Source organism: Lepisma saccharinum, chromosome 2 (assembly GCF_977018435.1).
Source record: "Lepisma saccharinum chromosome 2, izLepSacc3.1, whole genome shotgun sequence".
Classification (NCBI taxonomy): domain Eukaryota; kingdom Metazoa; phylum Arthropoda; class Insecta; order Zygentoma; family Lepismatidae; genus Lepisma; species Lepisma saccharinum.
The window spans coordinates 213,670,400-213,687,508 of NC_139230.1; the positions used below are offsets into that span (position 1 = coordinate 213,670,400).

Sequence of the window (17,109 nt, forward strand, 5' to 3'; positions counted from 1 at the left end):
ATAACCTCAGCCAAATACAAATACAAATGCTTTGATCGATCTCCCTGGCTGCATGATCTATTTTATTTACACTGTCATTTTGAATCTAATAATTCCAAAAGGTTACAAAAATGTTTGAACTCCAAAGTATAGCAATTGGCAGAGATAGCAGAAAATCAAACTAGAAAAAAACACCAAATTTTATTTCAATTAGTGGCCAAGTACAAATCAAGCTGCTTATCACTGAAAATATATCTTACTCTGCATACGGATGGCTAGTATAGGAACTAAAAATTAATTACTTTGCCTCCTTTAATCAAGAAAATAGAGTCGACATATTTGTCATGAACACAGTTAATGTGAAACTAGATCTTTTCCAATAAAGAAGTTTGATTTCATTTTCTCACATCCAATTGTTCCTTACATTATATCCTACATTATTATTTGAACTACTATTGTTCATTTTATATTTGGTACAATGATGAAAATGCATGCTAATTAGTGCTGCCTCGATTTAGGATTTTCAAAGTCACTGAATTTTTATGACTGAATTTTATGTCAGATCATAAATAAACCACCAAGAGTTGTATGAACAGCATTCGGGAAGTAAACATTAATTTGTGTATTTCTTCTTGAAAGTGTATGCCTGAGAATGTAACACTTGTTTTAAACAACTATTGCTGTACTAGAATGAAAACCACTATCTTAATTGGTTTGACATATTGCACAAATGCACTCGTTTCATCACCAATGCACATAGCACTTGTTTCATCACAAATATGAATTGTTCACTTTTATAAGTTTGTACATTTTGCCACGTGTGTACAATAATTGATCGTATTTTCAGGGAATTTTGTTTTTAAAAGAAGTCATGAAACTCATTTCCATGGAATAGCAACATATATAAACATAGTGCATTATGATTTAGATTTTGAGAAGTCATGTTATTGTAAGGTAGATTATCATCTTGCCTGTAATATGTATGTATATTTTAACTTAGTTTCTTAACAGATTAACTCTACATGCTGAACATGACTCCACAAAATATACTTCACACAAGTTTGTGCTTTTGTCATTCAACTAGGTAAAAATACTGATGAGAATCACATTTTTCCTGCATTGCTTGTAACCAACTAACTTATAATATGACCCCCCCCCCTTTTTTTTTGTAAAGTTCTATTGACACTAAGTTTATAACGCAACATATTCCTTAAAAAGGTAGTTAGAGTCAACTCCACTTAATTCACAAGTTAAGAGTTAAGGAACTATATCTCAAATTTGAAATAACTATTATTAGAGTATGAATAATCACATAAATCATAGAAAACTATTTTATAACTGGATTATTCTACCTTACTTATGCACATACAGTCTGCTCTCAATTCTACGACCCCGGATATAACGACCCTCTTGAAGTAACGACCTTTTTCCTGGGAACTGAAAAATTTGGAAAAAAGTTGAAAAATTGAAGGAAATTGGCCGAAAAATACATTTTTCACGAGCGCTCTACCACTCACAATTGAGTCCGATCTAAAAATAGACACCACCACACCACCCTTGAGTGATATCCAATAGCACTTGACCTCTGTCCTCCCCTCCCCCAAGTGCACCAAGGTTACCCCGCACCCGACAGCTGCTACCCAACATGACAGGATTGTTTTGCCATTGTGACTTTGCTTGCTCTTGGATACGTGAGAAGAGAAAATCGAATGTGCTTGGATGTTATTTTAAATCAACCTTGACTTGTTTCCTTGTCCTAAGAACTGCCGACAACTCGAGGGGGGTGGGGGGAGCAGCCCGAAATGACTGCTGGACTTGCAGTCTTTGCCAATGTGCATGGCAGGTCAAACCCTTTCATCGATAAATACAACACTTGAGAGATAAGATCTCGGGAATGTTTCAATACAGACGTGTGACACCTGGAAGTCTCACCCATCTTTTTAGCTGTGACCTAGAGTTCAGCAGGTTCCTGTGAGTGAGCAACTCTTGGCTCTATGCAACTTTAAGTAACCGCTTTCATTCGAAACTTGTTCTTTGTTCAGTGTAACACTGCATAAAAAAAGCAAAACTGTTCGAGATAATCAGAGCCACATTACCAACTAAAGATAGTCAACCTGCTTAATGCGTTGTCATCCAGGTTTCCACAAAAGTTGACTTTGATCTTAACATGCATCATAACTCCAGTTTCCCACTTCATATGTTTTCCTAACTGTGTCGATGTTATAATATTTGCCAAAAAATTGTTCCGTTGGCTGAGTGACTTCTCCCTTTTTTCCTGTCAGCAAACATGTGGGAGGGAGGGAGATTGTTTCAGCCACGATTTTCTTGCTCGTGTGTGCACACAGCCTGATTACAGGAGAGGGTGGAAGTGGACTCATCTTCCTTTCCTTCGATGTCTAAAATGGGGCAACCAGTTCTGGATACATTCTTGAAAACTAACAAAAACCATTGAACAAGTAAAAAAAAGTGACCCTTCCCCCCCCCCCCCCCTTTCCCAGCTCATTCTCTGTCACTGGTGTGCACAGCAATGTGATAATTGCAGAATTCAGGTCCTATTTTTTTAAATGCTGTTGTCTGCATAGGAAATATTGCCCGTATTATTGTCTGTTGCATGGTAAAATGTAAAGCAAGGCTCATCTCTTTCTTCTTTACACTGCTGATAAAAGTTCAGTCTTCAACAGTTGCGTTATCTTTAAAATGCCGGGGATTTTTCTCTTCCGCCACCTGTTAGTCAAACTTTCAGCCAGTCTCCTTGGTTTTACACTGCAGCTGGCGCCAGTGTTTTGTCTAGCATCTGCAAAGCTGTCGCTTGCCGGTAACAGCAATGACTCATCCAGCGGGAAGGAAAAAGTCATTGTTTTGAATCTGCAAAGCTGTTTTGATTTGATAACAAAATTCATCTCCAGAAAGAAAAACAAGAGTTAAAACAACTTCATGTTCTGCACCTTCTGATAAGCAAAACTGTAAATTTTAATTCGCATCCGACACAAGAATAAACTTTCTGAACACTTGGAGAAGTGTTTGAAGGAAATGCACACAATACAATTGCCGCTTTTCTTCAGGACCATTCATTAAAGTGCTCAATGTAGGAATGGATGCCGAGAGTGATTAAAAAAAGACATTATTCAAGGGGAAAACTTTTGGAGGAGCAGGTGTTTGACATCAAGAATACTCCTAAATCCAACATTAAATCGTCCATTAATGTGCGAGTAAATAACGATCTACCATTTTGATATCTGAAAATGCACAGGTTTGAGTTTGTTTTGATTTCAATTTATGCTGATGGGCTAATCGGGACTAAATATACAGTTTAAAGTGAAATCCAATTCCAAACCTGAATGATTATCGAGTGTGACGCTGTTTAATGCATCTTAAATACGCATTGGGTGCAAACAGATCATAAGTTGCGTGTTTCCTTTTTCACGCTGGATTACAATGCAAATCGAGAAAGAGTTTGGACTGCTCCCCGGAATGGGGGAGGGGGATGAATATGAAGTTGGTTGAAACAAAGAAAACGTGACTTTCTTTACCATGTATTTTACACAGCTGAACCAGAAGGAAATTTACAGCCTTGCGTTTTTTTCTTCTTCTTTTTCTGGTGCCTAGAAAGGTTGTGTTGTCTCTCCCGAGAGAATCTTATCTTACCAGTTAATCTTGTAACAGACAATGCTCTAGTAGACCCGTCAAAATCAAACATTCATTTTGCCAGATTATCTCTCGACTTTTGCTGGCACCAGTGTACTGGTGTCAATACCCCCAAAGATTCTTTGAGTTTCACTTGCAATGAAAGAGAGATTGTTTTCCTTTCCATAGGTCTCAGTGCAAATGGGTTTTCGTGGAAGCGCTACGAATGTGCACAATTAAAAGAATATAACATTATTTTAAATCCTTTTTTGTGAAAACGTTTTCATGTTCCATTTTCCTTCTCACAACACTTGTCCTGTGCATAACAGGTCGTATAACTACCAGGATAAATGGTGTTACAGTCTCCTAGGAATCTTTGTGTCTGTTTGAGCTCCCTTTAAGCTGAAAATTGGTGCAAATTCCAATAACGACCCCTTTGAAATAACTACCCTTTTCCCGAGAACTGTGAAAGGTCGTTGTATCGAGAGTTGACTGTATACTTTTTCTTCCATGAAAGCAATGGAGGGGAAGGTCAATAAAAATTAAATTTTCCATGATACAAGTATTACACATTTGATTTATGATCATAAAGAAATCATTCAGGTTTTAGATATTCACTAAGGTCTGGTTAGCAGGTAATATTATCAATGACCAGAAGGTTTCAAAAATGGAAATTGAGTTTCTCCTGTTATGACTATCAGAACTCTTTTCTTTTTAAAATCCTCCTTGAATTATATTTCACTAGAAGAATTAACAATACCAAGACATCAAAAAAAACTTGGCAAAATATAATATACCTCTATTGTCTGGAGAAACAAATTTGATGCTATAGTTTGAATCAAATGGAGTTTACTGTATAACTCTGCACAAGCAACGAAATGTTAGACAAATTGGTAATAATAATTTCACAAAAAATTTCACATTAAATAATAGTGCCTTACAATGAACAATTCCTGCTTCATTTTTAAAGCAGTGATCATAAGTAAGATATAACTTCATATTTAAACACATAAGCACACATACAGACACTTTACATACCTAGGAACTATGAAGAAGTGCAAAACACTAATTGCAAACATGCATTACATGGCTGACGTTGCCATGTTTAACTGTACAAGGGCTGAATCTGGAAAAAATTTTGAAAAGCAATGCAGTCTACTTAATCTAAACTATATGAATAACACTCCTTTTTGTAAATGTCACAGCAATCTCCCATGCCAGTGTAATATTAATATTACATTGAATTATCTGCCAATGGAATTCTGCTAACTATTGAAAGCATATTTTTACACACACATACACACACTCCACAAGTCCCTATCTTCACTTTCTTTAATTTTCTTTCTACTTTATGGAACACCTATTGTTACTGAAGGATAATGGTAAGGAAGAGCTAACTACCTGGAAGAAACGTCATGATTAAAAAAAAAAATACTACTTTGTTCCCACGTGAAATATTTTCATCCCCTATTGCCTGAAAGGGATACTTTGGACATGTATTTCAATTAGTCTCTGGAATAAAAAAATTAAAAACAAATCACACTTCAAAAATGCAAGGTTCTTGCAGGAATTCACTGTAGCTGGTATATCATTCATCTCTCACACCTGAGTAACACATGGGACACAATTCAGCAACTGTCTTTAAGTTAAAGTTAGTAATCATCATAAACCTTCAAATCAATATCAAACAAGAAAACATCCCTTTCAAGAGTTACTTGAATGTTAATCAAGTTACAGCTATGCAAATCAGGCAAGGTCATTAATATTCTATCCATCAAAGCACAATTTACTTTATATATATACATCTCTATATACAATGTATGCAGACAATTTACCACCTCATCAACCAAAGCACATTCAAATACATACACAAGGTTGTTAGTAAATTAGCAAACCTATCCCATGTACCCAAGTAACTTTGCAGATCAGAAGCCAATAATTTTCCCCTACACGTCCATTTCCTTGCATCTTGACCAATGCCTTACTTGACTCTCATGCCATCTTAGAAACGTCCCACCAACACCTTCATGCAGGTTTCTTGTACTTACCAAGAATGGTTCAAAAACTATGATAAAAATTATTTAGTGACAAATTAGTAAGCAAAGACTATGTAGACTATTTATATATAAATATATATGATTTTAAATTACCTTTCGTGATTCGTTTGGGTACTCTTATGATGAATAATCCAGGTTGAATTAGTGAAAATGAAATTGCATGGAATATTTCACTGTGTGCTAATATCATTCTGACAGCTCAAAAGATACTTATCTATTATTCATACAGCACAAATAAACAGGCCAAGACCAGTAGTATAAACATGAGATGCGCTGCTCTCAATACCCACATGAACACCATACTCCTGAATATCCTAGGTTTCAATCCATTATTCTTGGTTAAATATGAACCACCATATGGTGAGGTCACTGAAATTCCAAATTGCTAAAATTTGTGGTTTTCTCCTGTTTGATTCACGCTGTTTGTTACATATCATTTGAGGCAGGTCAGAATTATTACGAACAAACTTCAGTTTGAGTTCAAATTTAAAACATTACCTGCATGGTGACAATTACTTTGAAGCTGAACATCCAAAGCAAAAAACCTTGCCTGATTTTTACAAAGTTCAAAGCCAATAAATCTGCAAGTACACTGACAGGACATGTTACCTGTGTTTGTAACCTTGTAAGGCCTCGGATCCACAAGATTTGGCCTGCCCGTGGCTTCTTTTCTTCTGGATCAAACTTTTCTTCTCCAAGTGTTACAGTGTCTGTATACTCTTCAGGATGACCTCTTCCCCAACTGCAGGAGCAAAATGCACTGATAAGTGAACTATTATACAATGTTACCATTATAATTGACGTGATACACAGGAAAACAAAAATAGAGTATTGAAAAATTGGTTGAAAATTTGTGGTTCAATGAAGGATTGAATAACAGTGGTTTAAGTAATTAAGTTATGAAGCCAACCCATCGCTTCATGATTCCCACCTCTCAGCTGGTCTGTATATATAAATATATATTGTCTATCGCAAGCATACAACTGAAGTCATTTGTTGAATGTCATCTACCTTCAAATGAGGAATTGTAGAAAATTATAGACATTCAACTTGACCCACAGAGAATTGACCCATAACTTGACTACTTGATTAAGAAGGTAGCAAAATACTTCCAATGTACAGGAAACATGGCGTAGAATAGCATTAACATTAACATGCATTCAAATCTTTAGGTATGATGTTGCTAAAAATATATAGAAAGAGAATAACCACTTTATGAAGGAAGCAAATGCTGAAACAAAAAGTAAAATTTTAACTTTAGGGTATTACAACTTTTATCTAGAAAGTGTCTTCAATTCAATATTTTTTGTTTTAAAAGATAAAACAAGCTATTGTGATGGTGTGAAAAGAATTAGAAATCAATTAGGATTGTAATATGTTATCTACTATTATTCAATAACATTCATATTCTACAGTCTTATTGTCATGAAGGATCCAGATGAAGTAGAAACATAAATGCATTATCTTGGGTTCAACCCTTGGGTGTGTACTATTACTATGCCAAGGTTGTCAAAAGTATCCATTTGTGCAAGTGCCTGTGCCTATGAATGGAAAATAAATGAATGAATATGAGGTTCTAAATATGACTGTAAATACAGTACAAATACTTCTCACAATACATCTAACTTAGGAGCTGTAAGGATTTCACATGTCCCTGGTTCTTGTAAGTAACTAACGAAACAGTGGCATCATTATGAACTCTTCAGTTTGTTCTATTCTGGTTGGTAAGTGGGGAAAGGGGGGGGGGGATCTAAGCTGTATGTACACAAATACATTAACCAAATTCACAGGCCACACTTCTAATAGTAAATCTTAAATTTGGCTTTCTAAATAAAACTGAAACTATTAGATTCTTTAGCAAAAGGAATTCTAATAATGCAAGTTACACATTCTTTTGTTAAAAGAAGCTGTTTTGTCAAACATGAGGAATTAGACTATATAAAAAGAATGTGCCACTTTTCACAATCTCCAAACTGATGTTTGCAGATTATTATTTTTATGCAGACTAGCCATATAAGTGAGAGCGATATTACTCTATCAACATAGCTACTGTCATAAACTTATGACAATTATGTTAATTCTCCTTTTAAAGGTATAGCTCCATTTCCATTCAAACATTTCAGATAAAAATTAAATTATATTTCAAGTTATTTACACATTTAAGGTAACATACTATCTTACTTAACAAGTCAGAAAATGCATTCTCTTATATGTACAGAGGGCGTGATACTGATCACATCACCCCACTCACGACCGGATCAAGAAAGTGTGGGGCGTTACCCCCACACCCCCTATACGCCTTCATGGCGTGGTGCTATGCACAGGGGAACACTTTACCTTTACCTTTTTATATGTACAGAAAAATTATAACACCAGTCAAGTTTCACAAGTACTGCATTTGTATCATCACTACTTGAAGTTCACCGAAAGTCAAACATGTGTTTCGATTGGTTGTACAGGTGAGAGGAGATCATGCACCACTTTACATTTTTTGGACATACTTACGATAATATTTTTGGTATTTTCCTTGTTGGAACTGTAGTAACTATTTGGCCCCATAAAAGGGTACCTGCTCCAAAGAAAAGGCACCACAGCCACTGCTCCAATGTTAAATTCTTGGTTGAAAATGCCATACCCCCAAATTGTATTATAACTACCTGTGAATAAATAAATAATCCTAATTAGACAAGAGCTGTGCTGCCCAAACTAATATCTGAACTTCATCAAATGACTGTTAAACTTACTTCATGGCAAATCTCTATATTTCAGTAAGTATGCAATTCTAATAACATGTTTTAATAATGACAAAGCTTTATAAGATGAGAAAGGACAGAGAGGCTAATTTTCATAGACTGTGATTCCAACTACAATGCACAGCTTTGTTTGAACTGGATAAATTATTCTAGGACACCAAGTTGCAACTTACAGTTTATTTAAGAATCAAGTTTTAAAATACTGTTGTAAAATTATTTCTACTTACCTGGGCTGCACCCGTTCCAATCCAAATAGAATAAAATATAGGGTTTGAAAAGAACCCTTGAAACACATTTCTTTGACCATGAATTTTTCTTGCATTGATTTCATTAAATAAGGTCATCATAACAAATGTATTAAATATAATTGTAAAATGTTGGGTTGGTTCAGAACCAAATTCAGCCCACCTTCCTGATTCAATGTCTAACATTTGATCCCCTGAAAAAAGAAAAATAATAATTGTGGATTACATTGACATGATAATTACTCAAAACCATTCAAACTGTGATCAAGATCATCATAGACAAGTTAAATCTATGATCTTCAATTTACCAGGTGTCTGAAGATTCAGTTAATAACTGCAAACCAACCTAATTCTTATGATTTTGCGAGTGTGTATCCTGTTTCCTTCATTTTTGATGTTACATAATGCCAATACCACTGCATCAGTATTTCAATCTTACAATTCACCTGCACAACTGCACAACCAAATTAGTATGCTAAAAATATAGTCAACCTAAGCAATGTATCAAAAGAAATTTACTACTTTCAAACGTGCATCTGTAAAGTTATGGATGTTTTTAGAATTTTTGAACTGGATTGACTTTGTACCATGAACTGTAAAGAACAATTTCAAATCTTAATAATTTTTATATGAGAAGAGGAATAGAGAGAGAGACGAGATGAGTGAGAGAGAGAGAGAGACGAGAAGAGAGATGAGAGAAGAAGAGATAGAGAGAGAGAGAGAGAGAGAGATGAGAAGAGAGAGAGAGAGAGAGAAAGAGAAAGAGAGAGAGAAGAAAGGAGAGAAGAGAGAGAGAAAGAGAAAGTGAGAGAGAAAGAGAAAGAGAGAGAGAAAGAGAAAGAGAGAAAGAGAGAAAGAGAGAGAGAGAGAGAGAGAGAGAGAGAGAGAGAGAGAGAGAGAGAGAGAGAGAGAGAGAGAGAGAGAGAGAGCAGTGTGATTAAGACTTACCTACAAACAAAAGAGTAAATATTACAGTGAGCTGGTATATAGCCTGCCCTAGAATATTTTTCATCATTGTCCTTGATATAAGAGGTTTTGTTCGACCATAAGGCTTTCTTAACAAAAGATCTGTGTAGGCAGCTCTGTGGCAAGAGCAAGTGATGCAAGAGTGTCATGATAAGATTCACCCACAACATCTGGACAGCCTGAAAAAAGAATGCACATTTCAAGTGAAAGCATATTTCACACACTTAATATAGCATTTTAAGAAGAAAGCCTCCAGACATTAAACAATGTAAAGAATATTGCTTAAGAATTAGCATTTGATTTTGTATTGGTTGTTTTGTTACATAAATATCATGGCATTTGAAGAAATTTTTCACAAACTACTTAGATTCATTATAATTTTGCAGTATAAATACATATATTCATAACTATATTTCATTATTTTTAACACTATATTTAAAACTTCATAACCACAGAAGTACTAAAAAGTAAATATATAAACTACTTACATTTGTGTAAGTGATTACAGGTAATAACTTTTCCTTCCCTGTTATTCTGGTTGTCAACATATAACCACAGAAAACTGAATATGTACTGAAATGTAACCATAAGTCCAATGAAATTCCAATAGAGAGATAAGGAAGATATGTAAGACCAATCTCAAACTGGAGAAAAAAGCATTAAAGGAAAATAGAAATACTGTAGGTACAGCTGACCACTCATGGGAAGATCCCTGATGAAAGTGAAGTGACATAGCAGTAGGTCAACTCCACCATATGGTGGGGAGTGCACCCTGATGAGAAACACACTGGTATCACTAACAGGTGAAATTACGCAAGTTGTTTTCCTTTAACTTCTTTGATATGCAGGCTAAATATTGTACAGAATAAGAAACAACAATATCCTGGAAAAAAAAAAAATCAGCCTGTAGCCTCAGACTCACGCTTCATGCTCTTTGTAATTGGCATAAAAATATTGCTTTCTGCAGATTCACAATTATAGAAATCAATTTCTTTGCTTCAATATGTACAGTAGCACCATTCCCCCATTACACCGCCATAACTCATAGAACACCATGAAAAGCAAACACAAATCAACTCTCACATATACACATCAAAAGGAGACTGACTGCAATCAAAGATTTCCTGCTATCCCTAAAATCTGCAAATGGACCGGCCTTTACCCCTGCCTCCCCTCATTTGAGGATCTTCTCCTGGGCTGACTATTGTGTATGAAAGACACAATATAAAGACAATTTTTGATTGTATATTTACCCTTATTTACCCTCTGGCACACTGGTAGAAACCATGTGAAGAAGAATTATCATCTTACTGAAGATTAGAGCAAGATCACATAGAAGATTTTAACAAAAGAACATCACTGTTTCTTACCTTTAAAGGGCTATCTTGAACAGCACAAGCTCCTATGAAAGCAACAATAACAGCAACTACATTTACAGTGAGCTGGAACTGAAGGAACTTTGCTATACTGTCATATACATTTCTTCCCCACATCACAGCTTTTACTATGCTACTGAAATTATCATCTGTTAAGATGATATCAGAAGCTTCTTTAGCAACATCTGTTCCTGCAATACCCTGCAAAATCATATGGGAATAGGAATAAATTTCAATAAAAAACTGACACATTTTTAAAGCTAATTTAAAACAAAGATAAGGAAAATATAATTAATAAAATATGAAGGTGAAAAAGATTGAAAGTTACAGAACTCCGGTATTTTAAAAAAAGTTTTGAGTCAATTCATTTGAATTCTTACATAAAAATGGTTTGAAACAAATCTTGCCTAAACCTTCAATTATATACAAAACAGATTCATTACATATGAAAAATGATCAAGAATTCCATACTGCCTTTTTGTCTTCTCACATTCACAAAGTATGTCTACTAATTCAGATTTCATTATAGCATCAACATAAATACATGGTAATCTTACTTTCTCAATCTCTCCCATGCATGCAAAAAATCTTTCTTAAGCTCATTTTGAAATTTCTATTGGTAGCTGAGAAATGCATTCAACTACTTACCATAGCAAAACCAACATCTGCTTTCTTTAAGGCAGGTCCATCATTTGTACCATCTCCAGTTACTGCTACAACTTCCCTACTCGCACTTATTTTACTATCTATGATACCCTTTACCAACGTATACTTGTCAGTGGGTGATGAACGTGCTAACACTCGTAACCTCGGCCAAACCTTATCTAACAGGTGTTGCTGCACCTAGAGAAAATAACACAAAGTCAAAAATGGTTCACGATTATATGCTCAGAATACTATATAAAAATAATTAATGTGTGTTGGATTTGGTACTTATGCATAGTAGCATCTGATACAGATACGGAAGAATGTAGAAAAGAAAAACAGGAAGCATGTTTGACCATCACAAAATTTCTGTTGAACATTTATTCAACATTTTAAATGCATGTTGGAATATTAACATAAAATATTTGAAACTTCATTGTATGCTATGTTCTTAAAGTTTCTAAGAAACAAACCATAAAATGGAAGTGTTACAACACATGTACTAACAAAATACAATGCATATCTGCTCTAAATATGATCTTAAAATTTTATTTAGAATGGTGTTCAAGTTATCAGCAACTTGCTAGAATAAAGTTGTTCTGCAAGGAAACTGGTACATGATGTTATGAAACCTTTGCCAATTTTGCACCTATTTCAACTCACAAATAAAGCCACAAATCAAAGCTTCAATAGTCAGCATGTTTTATATTGCTTACATAGTTATTTCTTCTCTCTTCAAAGTAAAAACATCAGGTCTAACTGAAATGTAAATATGCCTTAAAATATTCAACATTCAATTAGTTATATTAAGAGACACACGTACTATCACAGAAGATACTGTATACACATTACATTCTTTTCAGCAGTATTTATTTCAGGGTGTACTACACGACAGGCAGAGTCCAGCAATCACCTTAACTTCCATAATTAAACCTCAAAGCACTCAAGATCAACTGAAATTGCCACATTTTCTATTAATGTCGAGGAGGGAAACAAAATACAAATAGATATAAACTAGTGAATAATCATCTAATCTGATAAAGCAGGCACGTGACTCTTGCATTTGAGATAGTTTGGCAGGAATGAAAACAAAGTTAGAAATGGGGGGATTACTAACATCAGTACATATCAGTTACTAGTTTGATACAGAACACCTGTAACATCTAATGGTAGGCATTAGCATCATCAATATTCATAACACAGTATGGTAATTTGGTTGGTGAATTTGAGAATTGTTGCAAACCAAACCTGCAACATAACTTTATTACAGGTATGCAGATACATGCCAAAAGTCTGAAAAAAATATTACACTGACATTCATGGACTAATGTTTATATTTATTTATAAATTTATATATATATATATATATATATATATATATATATATATATATATATATATATATATATATATATATATATATATATATATATATATATATATATATATATATATATATTGGTCCCTTACATTAAAAGAGGAACATAAATTGAGAGTATTTGAAAATAAGATTCTTAGGAAAATATTTGGACCTAAAAGGGATGAGGAGACAGGTGAGTGGAGAAGGTTACATAATTTAGAACTACATAATTTGTATTCATGTCCAGATATTATTAGAATAATTAAATCAAGAAGACTTAGGTGGGCAGGCCATGTGGCACGAATGGGAGAGGAAAGAGGAGTTTACAGGATTCTTGTTGGGAAACCAGATGGTAAGAGACCTGTAGGAAGGCCAAGACGAAGATGGAGGGACAACGTTGAGATGGACCTAAAGGAAATCGGTAGGGATGGAAAAGAGTATATAGATCTTGCTCAAGATAGGGACAGATGGAAGGCCTGTGTTGCTGCAGCCATGAACCTTCGGGTTTAAGAAGGCTAGAGAGTTAGTTAGTTAGTTATATATATATATATATATATATATATATATATGTATGTATGTATATATATATTTTTGTTAGGGCTGCATATTTGTAAGAGCTTGGCTAATAGAGATACTGATGCATCAGTAGTGCTAGCAGTAGCAGTGGCAGGGATATTCATATTTAATTTCACAGAAACATGACTTTGCACACTGTAATGTTTATTCTAGGAAGTTTCAAAAGTTAAACAGTGCATTTTCTTACCACAATTTGTCATGAAATAACGTGAAATTCAATGCAAAAAAACTCAAACATAAAATTTGTGTTTTATTTGCAAACACTGTTTCCAGAATCTAGATTATGCTGAGTGTTATGCAAAATTCTGAACATGAATCAATTACGTAGGTAAAAGGTAAAGTTCTCCATGCATGTAGCACCCTGCCATGAAGGCATATTTAGAGGATGTGATGTGTGGGTAGGGCCCCACACATTCCCAATCTCTCACGACACCCTACTGACCAGACTGCCCAGCTCTCAGTCAATTAGGTGGAAATACTTAATTTTTCAATTCATCACAAATGTGTGTGCCTGGGCCAATACCATTCCATAGCCCATCTATCCTGTGAAGTGTAAAACTAGATTTTTTAAAAACGGTTGTGATAATCTGAATTAATTCAAAGAACATTTTGGAGCAAAACTGGTCGAGTTCCATGGTAAAGTTGTCGAGCGAGGCAGGGGGAAGAGAAAAAGAGAGGAAAGAGACAAAATCATTGATTGATTTGCTTTATTTTACTTCGCATTTCTGCCACTTTTGGCTAATAGGAAAGACGAGGAGTGATGATGTGATGAAATTGATGAAGAGACACTCACAAAACACACTCATGCCTGGACCGGGATTTGAACCTGGGACCCATGGCATCATAACACACTGTGCTAACCACTCTGCCACAGAGGTTAGCTTGTGTATAAAACGAGTAGGGGCTAGTAGGGCTTCCATAAAACATATGAAAATGAGCAGAAACTGGAAAATAGGGATAGGCCGATATGAAATTTTGGCCGATACTGATAAAGTATTGAAATAAAATTCGAAATGGTCCTTGAAGAACCTGAACGGTTCACTGACCTCCTTAATAAATGTGTGTTTCGAGGTGACTGCAGTACAAAAGAAGTTGGATATTTAGAAATTTACTTTTTAAAAAGTAGGGTATGGAGATTTTCCTTAAAAATTACAACAAAATGACAGAATTTTGCACTAAATTATGAGATATTTATAGATACAGTGTAACCCTGATTTTTACATTTTCCTGCATTATACATTCAATCTTGATGGTATCCAACATGGCAGAATGTTATAAAATTTTCCTCGATTTTACATTTTCCCACATTTTAAGTGTTTTCAGCTAGGTCCCCTGAAAAATGTAAAAGTGAGGTTCCACTGTATATCAGATCGGTAATTTTACTGATAAACCGATATGCTTATATTGGCCGATACCGATAGAGTACCAATTAAATTAATCTGTCCCATCCCTACTGGAAAACAAATTATTTTGTAGGCAGGCTGCATCACCAATGATAAAAAAAACCTCTGACCTGCAGGATTACTAGTTTGGAAACTAAGACAAAAGTTGGCATAAAACAATGCGGTCATCTTGCGAGTGTTCTCACTGTGGGTAAGTAGCAAGGTTGGGGGTTTATCCGAACTTTCAATTTGGCATGAGGGGGTGTAATGAAAAATTTAGTACTAAAATGACCCATCAGGTAATTGTTTTTCTTAAAAAAAAAAAGTTGTGAAAATATTGAGTTCGATAGGGATGTGTGCATACATCATTGGGCAGGTGTAAGAGGGAGGACTTATATGTGTGTGTGTGTGTTGTGGATATATAGGGGGTTGGAATGGGGGTGGGACAGTTCTTTTGATGGTTATGGCAATTGAATGAGACAGCTGGTAATCTTTATCAGATATAAGCCCTCTCCCAGTGTTTGTGGACAGAGGTGTTATAAGTTTGGGATAATAGGTGGATGATCACTACCCGGAAGCAGTCACTGAAGGTAGTGTTATGGCTGTTGGTTTGGGTGACAACAGTGTCCCCCCACCCATGTTATGCCCCACACAAACACAAAATCCAACGCAGATGTTGCAGGAAGGATGTAAATAAGGTTGGAGACTATATTTTGTAATTCTGAACTGATCTTAATTGCTAGTATTCTGGAATGTTTTACAAAGAAAATGAGTTGCTTACAAAACAAGTGCAATTTAATTAATTAAATATCTCTTCAACAAGTTATTGTATTTGAAATATTTTTGAAACAAAAATTATATTTAATAACTATATAAAGGCATTGTATATTTTCCACCTGTATGTAACTTGTTTTTCTAAAGCAGATTCTTGCTTGCATATTCCATATTTATTATTTGAAAAGGGGACGGCACAGGCAATCAGCCTTGAAATAAAGCACCAAATGTACCAATCCACTACCATGAAACTTGCACAATTCAATACAAATGTGAACTGCCAATTTATCCCTGATCTAGAGTTTGTTGGAATGAAAAGTTGGTACTTCATTCATACATTAAGAAATTCTACATTATAATTAGCAAAGCCATCACAACATTCAAGAGCACATGTGCCTGATTCAAGTTTCATTATATCTTCCTGTGTTTTGTAGACTTGTGAGGTGATGATAAAATCACAAAAAATATAAACTCTAATTTAGCAAGCCAACGTAACAGCCAGGGATCATCTCAAGATAGATTACCATGACATTTATAATTAAAAATACTGTGCTGCCGTGTAAATTAACAGAACATTGTGTTCACGAATGCAAAAATTGCATTTTCTTCAAAATAAAGAATTTATAATAAAAAATTAATCTCATTACAATGGAAACTTTTCCCAACCCATAAAAAAATGAGAAGATCCCAGAACTGTCATAATAAGTAACAAGATGATGACTGAAAAGTCAGATTACAATATTTCTGTGCGGCAGCTTTTCCAGAGGAAAGAAAAAAAAAACAGTTCTGGTGATATCTCTCCTCTACTCATTAACTGCACACATAACATCACATACATAGCTGTTTACTAGTTACATTAACATTCCGAACATGCGAGATAAATATGTGGAGAGAAATAACCACATGGACATTTAATCTATTCTTATACTGTATAAATATAACCTAATGTTTTAAACTTGTCTGTTAAAAACATTGGCAAGTTGGGTTGGAAAAAGTGATTTTTGTTTCAGTAGCACAGTATTTTGATGATTTAGAACTACAACTAAACTTTCAAACCAAAATATAAGGCAAGTGGCTGCTGGACTTTCGTGTGCGATTTCACTGGACTGCCTTGAACACCCGATTTGTACACCCCAGTCTCCAAAATATCACACACTACAATGTAACTTATAATAAACATCTAAGTGTAATGTACTAGGCATAAAGCTTTACTCACCAGCTAACAGATTACATCCAAGCCTTCCAGTATATTATTTACATTATTTGTTTTCATAGTTTCAAAGGCAAATTTTCAGCTGCATGAATAATTAATTACAGGTGTTACTTCATTAAATGTCCATTTTGATATGCACCACATTTCCTCCTAACACAG

The 17,109-nt window shown here is 34.8% G+C and overlaps 1 protein-coding gene across 1 annotated transcript in view; it reads right to left on the reverse strand.

The window, feature by feature from the left end:
* The window catches only part of LOC145984305 (plasma membrane calcium-transporting ATPase 2-like), a 621,336-nt gene that overhangs the window by 27,000 nt on the left and 577,227 nt on the right, over positions 1-17,109 (reverse strand). Inside the window, 8 exon segments of the mRNA XM_083117961.1 lie at positions 6,270-6,402; positions 8,166-8,317; positions 8,641-8,852; positions 9,607-9,729; positions 9,732-9,773; positions 9,776-9,803; positions 10,995-11,201; positions 11,649-11,843. Coding sequence (XP_082974087.1) covers positions 6,270-6,402; positions 8,166-8,317; positions 8,641-8,852; positions 9,607-9,729; positions 9,732-9,773; positions 9,776-9,803; positions 10,995-11,201; positions 11,649-11,843 — 1,092 coding nt within the window.